The sequence below is a fragment of the Physeter macrocephalus genome, chromosome 16 (assembly GCF_002837175.3).
Source record: "Physeter macrocephalus isolate SW-GA chromosome 16, ASM283717v5, whole genome shotgun sequence".
Classification (NCBI taxonomy): domain Eukaryota; kingdom Metazoa; phylum Chordata; class Mammalia; order Artiodactyla; family Physeteridae; genus Physeter; species Physeter macrocephalus.
The window spans coordinates 100,337,748-100,346,523 of NC_041229.1; the positions used below are offsets into that span (position 1 = coordinate 100,337,748).

At 61.1% G+C, this 8,776-nt stretch overlaps 1 protein-coding gene across 1 annotated transcript; it reads left to right on the forward strand.

Annotated features, from left to right (window-relative positions):
* Positions 1–553: 553 nt before the first annotated feature.
* Positions 554–7,427, forward strand: VPS37C (VPS37C subunit of ESCRT-I). Its single transcript, XM_028501521.2, has 4 exons — positions 554–800; positions 4,298–4,469; positions 5,216–5,298; positions 6,099–7,427. The coding sequence occupies exons 1-4, from the start codon at positions 708–710 to the stop codon at positions 6,786–6,788; spliced, it is 1,038 nt and encodes a 345-aa protein (XP_028357322.1). The 5' UTR covers positions 554–707; the 3' UTR covers positions 6,789–7,427.
* Positions 7,428–8,776: the final 1,349 nt, after the last annotated feature.

Here is an 8,776-nt window from a genome sequence, read left to right on the forward strand (position 1 = left end):
CAGTAGTTGTGGCGCACGGGCTTAGTTGCTCCGCGGCATGTGGGATCTTCCGGGACCAGGGCTCGAACCCGTGTCCCCTGCATTGGCAGGCAGATTCTTAACCACCGTGCCACCAGGGAAGTCCTGACAGTCTGTGTTTGTGGCACGTGGAGTGGATGGCTGTCGCAGAGAATGCTTGAGGGAAACCCAAGGTGGTTGGTGCGCGCTAAACATAACCGGCGGGGAGGCTCCTGAGCCTGTGATGTTAAAGCCAGCAAAGCCCCCATGTGGAGGGTGGGTGTATTTAGGGTTCAGGCAGAAATGGACACCTCCCAGAGTGTGTGCTGGCATCAGGGCTCACAGGCGGCCTTGGGCCAAGTTTAGCCTCTGTCCCTGGCTGTCAGCCTCCCTCCTCCTGCCTTTCCTGTCTGCTCCTTGGGGAGCTTCATCTGGCACCGCCAGGAGTCATGGTTTTGCCTCTGACTGCCCAGTGCCCCCGGGTAGCCTGCTGTTCATGGTTTGGCTGGAGGAGCAGCTTCTTGGTCTCCCTGGGGACGGGGATGGTCAGGGTGGCCAGACTCCGACCCTCCTGGGTCCTCCCTGGGGAGTGCAGGCATCGTTGGGAAACTCCAGTTGGTCCTTTGACGGATGATGCATATGGGCTTGGGGGTCCTTCCCCTGAGCAGCCCCTTCCTCACTTCAGTGTCGTTCTGTGCTCCCAGGGAAAGATGGAGACCCTGAAAGACAAGACCCTGGAGGAGCTGGAGGAGATGCAGAATGACCCGGCGGCCATCGACCGGCTGGCCCAAGACTTCCCTGAGGTAGAGGAAGGCTGTCACGGGGCCAAGGATAGCAGATGGGACTGAGGCCCTTCTTTTTTAAACTTAATTTTATTCATTTTTATTGGAGTATAGTTGCTTTACAATGTTGTGGTAGTTTCTGCTGTACAGCAAAGTGAATCAGCTCTACATAGACATATATCCCCTCTTATTTGGATTTCCTTCCCGTTTAGGTCACCACAGAGCACTGAGTAGAGTTCCCTGTGATATACAGCAGGTTCTCATTAGTTACCCGTTTTATACACAGTGGTGTGTGTACGTCAGTCCCAGTCTCCCAGTTCGTCCCAGCCCTGAGGCCCTTCTTAAGGACACTGGCTTGTTGGGGGTTTGGGCCGAGTTTATCTGCCTGTCCTGTGGCCTTCACCCTGGCCAGGCAGAGGAGCCCCTGGGGTCTCAGTCTAGTTCCTGGGCCCTCTGGGAGTTCTGGGGGCGCAGTGCCAGGAAGTCCAGGGCCCCCGCGCCAACTCTGGCGCCTGGTGCCTTCGGGGACCCGCATGTCCCAAGAGCCCCCCACACTGTTACTCCAGCTGGATTTGGAGGTGGTTTCTGAAAGCACTGGTACCGTTTTGTAACCGCCTTTCCCCAACCGCCCTGCCTGGCCCTGCGTCTCCGGGAGGAGCCGTTCTGGGGTGGGGATTAGGCTCATCTCCTGTTTAATCCCTTCCCTATCGTAAGTAACAGGCACCTAACCGTCTCAGTTCCTAATCATGGTCCTCACGGGAATAAAACAGCCCTTCTGAACGTGCAGAGCTTTACACTTTATAAACGGCTCTCCCCACCCTTTCCGTCGCCTTGACCCCGTGACTCCCCTGCGAGGTCGGAAAGGTCAGGTGCCCAGATGTGGCCGCAGAGCTGGATGTGCCCACGGTCACTCCTTGAGTGGCCACAGCCTGTCCGCGGCTCTGCACGCTGCCGCCTCCCGCCCCCGATGCTTGGGAGACGCGGACGCAAATAATGCCGAGCTCGTCGGTTGGCCTTTGGAATGTGTTTGCGTTTTTGCTGATGATTGGGCATGGTGCGTCTCTTCTGCACATTCACAGTATCTGACCCCAGAAAAGGGAAGCCTCGCCAGCCAGCTTCTCCTGCCCACGTGGACCACTTCCCTCCCCGTGAGGGGTTGTGCAGCCCGGATGTGGCCCTTGCTCCTTCCTGACGGGTGCTCTGGCCGCTCCCACTGCCCCCTCCCCGCCAGGAGCAGCCTTTGCTGAGGCTGGAGGGCACGGAGCGCAGGGCGTGGATGTGGTGCGACCTGCTGCCCCGAGCTCGTCCGGCGAGGGCATGAGCAAGGCTCGTCTTGGTTAAGCTCCAAGGCCGCCTCTCCGGGTGGGTGAGGCCGTGAGCTCAGCCAGGGTCCGGCGCTGAGCTGCCTCGACGCTGGCCTTCACCCCCTTGTCTAACACCCGGTAAAGCACCAAGTGCTTCTCGAATCTGCCACGAGCGCAGTGTGCTGGGAACTGCAGGGCCTGCTCTCAAAGTGCACAGAACTTCGTAGCAACAGGCCGAACTACATAACTGTACAGAACTTGTTGACTTCCAAGCTAGACAGGCCGATGGAAGGTGTGGCGAAGCGCAGAGTGACGGGAAACGCAGGCAGAAACAACGTCCTGGGCAAAAGGCAAGTTGCGTTTTGTGGAGTGCAGCCCGGCCTGACTCATCAATGTGAGTTCTCCGAGGGGAAGAACGCTCATGGGATCGAGCGAACAGTGAAGGCGGGCGAGCTCCCTAGACTTTCACACCCCGTGGACTAGGTTCCTACCGCGGGCTGTAAGATGCTAATTGAGTCGCCGTGGGACTGAGAGAGATGGGAGCTCTTTGAGTTTGGGGTGTGGACTTTGCTCAGAGGGAAGAGCAGGGGGCCTCTCTCCCTGTGAAAGAGTGTGAATATCGGGGTCTTCTGGCCGGCTGCTTGAAGTGTCTTATTGACCTATTATAATAGTGAACCCCTAATGGAGAAAGATTTGGGGGAGCCTCTGGGGAAAGGGGGCAGAAACGGGCAGGACCAGGTTTAGGGGAAGGTGACACGGCCTAGATTTACTGGTTAAGATCCAGGGAAAAGGCAGTGGAGGTATACAGAGGACATGTCCACTGAGGATCTGGGGCCCCATAAGGGGCAGCTGAGCAGAGGCCCCCCGCTCTGTGTCCGACACATAAGACAAGAAAAGCTCTCACGGCTGATGGAAGTGAGACGGGAACTCCGCAGTGCGGGCTTCCCTGCGTCAGGGCGCTTGCTCAGTGGCTCCAGAGGGTATCGGCGGCAGCAAGGCAGCCCGCCCAGGAGTGGGGGCGGACCTGAGAGGCCGTGGCCAGGCCCCATGACCTCTGGTAGCCGTGGCCTCTCTTTCCAGTCTGGAGCATGGGGAGCAGGCTCCAGGCCCACCCCAGAGCGCAGCGCTCGAGGCCCTGCGGCTGTGGACCGGCAGGATGCAGCCCCCGGAAGCCCCCTCCTCCAGGATGCCCACGGCCTTCCTGCGTCTGATTGGGGACCAGCCAGTCAGGCTTGGCTCGCCACGTGCCGACCGTGGTGGAGAAGCTGCCCGGCGGCTCCCGCGTGGAAGCTCGTCTTGCCAAGCTGTGCCCTGAGCCCTGCTGTGGGTGCTGGCGCCACTGGTGCTGCTGGCGTCCCCGTTCCCTCAGGGGTGTGGCTCTGACTCTGCCCTCCTGTCAGTAAAGAGGACTCCCTGACAAATGGACAGGGCTTCAGGTCAGAGCGGGTCTGGGAAGGGTCCCCGAGGCTGCCGCCTCACCGGCTGGTGACAGCAAAGGACCTGGCCGAGGGGAAGGTGCTGCTCAGCTTGGGGGCGTGCTTTCAGTGGGGCACATCCAGGTGCAAAGGTTGGCACCAGAGCCTCGGGGGCCACGGGGTCGCCTGTGCTGGTGGGAGTCCTCAGCTGGTCCTGGGGACTCCCCTGCAGTTCTTGGGGGCCTCTCTGTTAGCTCATCGGAGCAGCTTCTCTGTAGGACACACCTGTGGAGGAGGCAGGGACAGGTCTCTCTGGGGTCGGTGTCACGGGCCGGCCCTGGCGTTCTCGCTCCTCACACTAACTTTATTTGGGGGCTTCGTTGCTCGTCTGGCCTCTGGTCTGGTCTGGGCCACATCAGTGCACCTCAGAGGAGGTCTCTTGACTCTGAATCCTGGGGACAAGTGGTTGGGACTTGGTCCCTTCCCTCCCAGGAAGGCTCTGACTTTCTCCGCCCCCCTCCCTGGAGCTCTGCACAGCCCACGGGGGGTCTCCTCCCGCCCGTCACGCGGCCCTCGGCACGCATCCGCCACGTAGGCTGGGGGGTTAAGGATTCGGTGAGGTGTCTGGTTTGGAGTGCTCTGCTCAGAGTTTGAACCAGGGTCCGTCTGACTCTAGTTGGGGGCTGAGTGTTGCCCGGCTCCCCCATGGTGAGTGACGGGTCCCGGAAGCCCCAGGTCCAGCCCCCCGCGAGCTGAGTGGTGGCGGGCGGATCTCACGGTCAAGTGTCCTGCTCTGTAGGTCCAGGACCTGCAGCTGGAGCGGGAGATGGCGCTGGCCACCAACCGGAGCCTGGCCGAGCAGAACCTGGAGCTCCAGGGTCCCCTGGAGATCGGCCGCTCGAACCTCTCGGACAAGTACCAGGAGCTCCGGAAGCTGGTGGAGCGGTGCCAGGGGCAGAAGGCAAAGCTGGGTAGGCGGCCGGCCCCGGGAGCGTGCGCTGGGGGGCCTCTGTCCGCTCAGGGTCCCCGCTCCTGGTGGGGCTGGGGGAGCTGCTGGAGTCACGTGGAAGGAGAGATCCCCTCTCCCTCCCCAGGACAGGAAGGGGCCAGCAGTTACTGTGGGTCACCACGTCCCCAGCCCTGGCGAAGTGCTTTAACAGCCGTCTAAGGGTAGGTACTGTCGTCATTCTCATGTCATAGATGAGAGGAGTGAGGCTCAGGGAGATGCAGGAACGTGGCTAGGGCTCCACAGCTACGTAGAGGCGGAGTTGGGATTTGAATCCAGAGAGCATGCGTCCTGAGCCGCTGCTGGCCACTCAGCCAGCCGCGCTCTGGTGATTCGTGGAGCTGGGCCGGGCTCTCTGTGTCCCAACCTGCTGTCTGTGAAGGTGAGGGGCTGTCCTGGTCCTGAAGGTGGGGGACTTGACGCTCAGGCAGATGAAGTAACTCCCTGAGAGGAAGAACAGGATTGGGGGCTGGGGGTGGGTGGGCTCCGAAGCCTGAGGTCTCTTGCTTCCTGGGCTGGCGTGGATGGGCTCAGCTGAGCTCCTCTCGGCTCGGGAAGGGAACCGACCGAAAGGGGCTCTGCCGCGGACCCCAGGGCGGTGGCTGGGCCCCCAGCACACAGGACCCTCGGAGAGCCTTGCAGAAGCCGTGGCCGCCACCACGGAAGCCAGAGGCACTTTTGAAATGTCAACCATTCTGCCCTTCCTTCCAGAGAAATTTTCTTCAGCACTGCAGTTCGGGGCCTTGCTGGACCTTCTGCAGATAGAAAGCATGAAGATTGAGGAAGAGTCTGAGGTGAGATGGCCGTTGACATCCCCTGTTCTTGAATAGTTGGCCCCTGGAGCAGGAGCCCTCGTCCTGAGTACCAATGTCTGCAGGGCGTGGGACCAGGGCTTTAGTCGATGGCAGCGGTGAATGGCACCTCCACCGGAGTCCCAGTGGAGGCCCTTCTGGATGCAGAGAACGGGAACTCAACGTCACCGGCTGAAGCAGAAATGGGCGAGAGGCAGCACAGCTGCGGGGCAGCTGGCAGGCCTGGGTGGGAGGGCAGTGCAGTAGGAGCCCTCGAGGGCTGAAGCCAGGCCCCCCAGCCGCTCCCTCTCCTGGGGCTGCCGGGTCTCTCTCTTCTGCTTCCCTCTGGGCCTCTCTGCGCTCTCTGTGGGCAGACTGGCTCTCTCCACATGTCCATGCTCTGGGTGGAAGATGCTCCCAGGTCCCACAGCCCCTGGGCTGGGCCGTGCTAGTGCCCAGGGGCCAGTGTTCATCTGGCCAGTGGACACACTGTGCAGCAGCTGCTGTGAGCCTGGCACCATGCCGGGGTGGGGACGGCGGTGGCCATGACAGGTGGTCCCCGCCCTCTGGGAGCTGATGTCCTGGTGAGGGAGACAGAATAAATAAACACACGCTTGTATAACATGTCAGCAGTGAGAAGGGCCATAGCGAGAAATTCCCAAAGTGGGGGGTGGGCCAGAGAAGACAGGCAGCTCCTGAGCCCGGCTGGGGTGGGAGGGCCGCAGCTGACCTCTGACCCGGGGGTGTTCAGGTGGCCTCGATCCCGGCAGACCCCTGTTGCCACTGGAGCTTATGTCTTCCAGGCCGTGGCAGAGAAGTTCCTGGAGGGCGAGGTGCCCTTGGACACGTTTCTGGAGAACTTCTCCTCCATGAGGATGCTGTCCCATCTGCGCCGGGTTCGCGTGGAGAAGCTCCAGGATGTGATGAGGAAGCCCAGGGCCTCCCCGGAGCCGGCTGGGGGCGCCCCTCCTCCCCGCCCGCCTCCCCCATCTCTCCCGGGCCCCCAGGCGACGCCCCCTGTCGCCGAAGATCAGCAGCTCCCGGAGGGCCCTCCCTACCCGTTGCCCTACAGCCCCTCCCCAGGCTTGCCCGTGGGCCCCGCCGCCCAAGGGGTGCTCCCGCCGGCCCCGTTCCCTGTGGTGTCCCAGCCCTCTTTTTCCTACAGCGGGCCCTTGGGTCCCCCGTACGCATCAGCCCAGCCGGGACCCAGGGCTGCCGCGGGCTACTCCTGGTCCCCACAGAGGAGCACGCCGCCCCGGCCGGCCTATCCCGTGGCCCCCGCTGGTGCCTCCGGCCCTGGGTACCCCGTGGCGGGGGGCCGGGCCCCCGGACCCGCGTATCCTCAGCAGCCCCCCTGCCTCTCAACAGGAGGAAAACCTCCGTACCCAACGCAGCCCCAGCCCTCAGGCCCCCTTCAGTTGCCCTATCCCCCTGGGCCTGCCCCTCCCTATGGGTTTCCACTGCCTCAGCGTCCTGCCTGGCCTGGGTATTAGGCACGGTCCCGGCCCTTGGCCCTTCCCTACTTCCACCCGTACCACAACCTTTGGCCCAGCCCCTGCTGAGATTCGAGGTTCAACTGGAAGTGGAGCTGGCTCCCCGTGGACTTGTGTCATGCGTGGGGGCCTGGAGGGGCCTGGCTGGGAGCGCGCGGGCCTGGCGGGGCACCAGGCGGTGTGGCTGGCTTGGCTGTGCCAGGTGCTCCCAGTGCCCGCTGGCCTCCTGGGGGAAGGGCGCGCCTGGGTTCGGTGACCGGCTTTGGCTTTCCTGGTTCTCACCGGGCAGGGCGTTCGGTCCTCTCTGTGGGTGCCCGGTTGGGGTGCCCGGGCGCATGCGATTGTGGACATCTCCTTGCGGCTGCACTCACTCACGGACGTCTGAACCAAACGTGGAGTTGTCTCGGTGACGGGCTGGCTGGCTGGCCCCTGCTCACCCCCTCCCTCTCCTCTGGGATTTGGCACGTTCGACCGAGGTACCCATGCTAAGGGATGCAGCTCTCTTGTGTCTCTTGGGTCCATTCAGGGATGGCCTGCCCCACGCACCCACCATGGCAGGGTTGGATCGGGGAGAGAACAGAGTTAGGAAAAACACTTAAAATGATTTTTAAGTCATGCAAAACCATAATTGAACTCCGATAGGCGGATGTCAGTTAAGCCTGTCCTGTGTGCTGGCTTGAACGACAGCAGCAGAGCCAGCGCAGTGAGCGGGCCGGGGGTTGTGGCGGCGGACCGCGGCCCTTGCTCGCCCTGGTTGGAGGATCCGGGGGCTGCCTCGGACCCTCTGGCTGGAGGGGGCCCAGGAGACTGCGGCCACTTCGGGAGCTCATTTAGGAGTGGAGGGCCGAGTCACCTCCCTGGCCACCTCTCTTGTCTGGCGTCCCCTGCTTCCGGTTGACTTCTGAGGCCCACCCCATCCGTCCGCTCCCTTAGTGCCTTGAATCTCGTTCACAGCAGCCCTCACTTCGTCCCCTTCCTTTGGCTGCCTGGTGTAACTCTTCCCCCCTCAAAAGCCCTCCTAAGAGAGACATCAGAAGATACCCTAACAGTTTCTTCCCACGTGGTGCTTTGTAAAACGCCATCGCTACGTCGGAGTCGTTTCTTTGCATCTCTCTTGTCTTCAGAACATACAGGGCAGGGATTGTGACTCCGAGCCACGTGCAGCCCCCAGCACGTTGGGGATTTTCAGCACATTCAGTAATAAAAATGACAATAGACCAAAGGGGGGGTGGTGTGTGATGAGTAAAGCATTACCTTGGTTGCTGCAGGTGTGAACCAGGTCTCAAGGGCAGACTCTGGAGCTGCTATCTGTTAGGAAGTCATATGTGCCTTGAATTGTCCACTACTCAAGTACCCAGCATCTGGTGGGCCTGGGGTGCTGGGGGCCAATGAGGAAACTCGACCTTCTGGTGCCTGCCTCCCTCCCCGGCCTGCGTGCCATCAGTGGGTGCGTGCGACAAGATGCTCGCTTAGCCCTGTCGGTCCCTGACCAGCTGTGCTTGCTTCTCATAAGTTATTTATACAGAGAAATCACTAATGGACTCTACTGGTTCGAGTGCTCCTGAACTGGATGAACGATCGCCGGTATGTTTGTATTATATAATTAATTGCCATAATAAACTTCGATGGGTTAAAAGTAGTGTTGTGGTTCCAGTGAATTTGAGAAGTGAAGACGTGGCTGCCAGCGGGGGGCGTTGATTTTGTCGACTGAAAGAAAAATGCACAACGTAAGACTCGTGGATTTCAGTTTTATTTGGAGACCTTACTGCGGACTGCCTGGGAAGCAACCTCTCAGTCGCTCTGAGAGACTGCTCCAAGGAGTTAGGGGCAGAAGCCCGTAGTATATACACGATTTCGGCTAGGGAATAGGTGCAATCAGGCACCTCTAGGTGTCACCCCAGAGTCGTTTCAGCTCTGCTTTGCGTCCCCGTTTCTCCCTCTGGCAGTGTGGGCACACAGAGCCCTGGATGGCCAATCCCTAAGTGTGG

Bases quoted from the DNA above. Each gene is read 5' to 3' on its own strand.
- VPS37C (XM_028501521.2), top strand. From the start codon at position 708: ATGGAGACCCTGAAAGACAAGACCCTGGAGGAGCTGGAGGAGATGCAG. The intron at 4,470-5,215 runs GTAGGCGGCCGG...CCTTCCTTCCAG, and splicing joins GGGGCAGAAGGCAAAGCTGG to AGAAATTTTCTTCAGCACTG. The intron at 5,299-6,098 runs GTGAGATGGCCG...TATGTCTTCCAG, and splicing joins AGATTGAGGAAGAGTCTGAG to GCCGTGGCAGAGAAGTTCCT.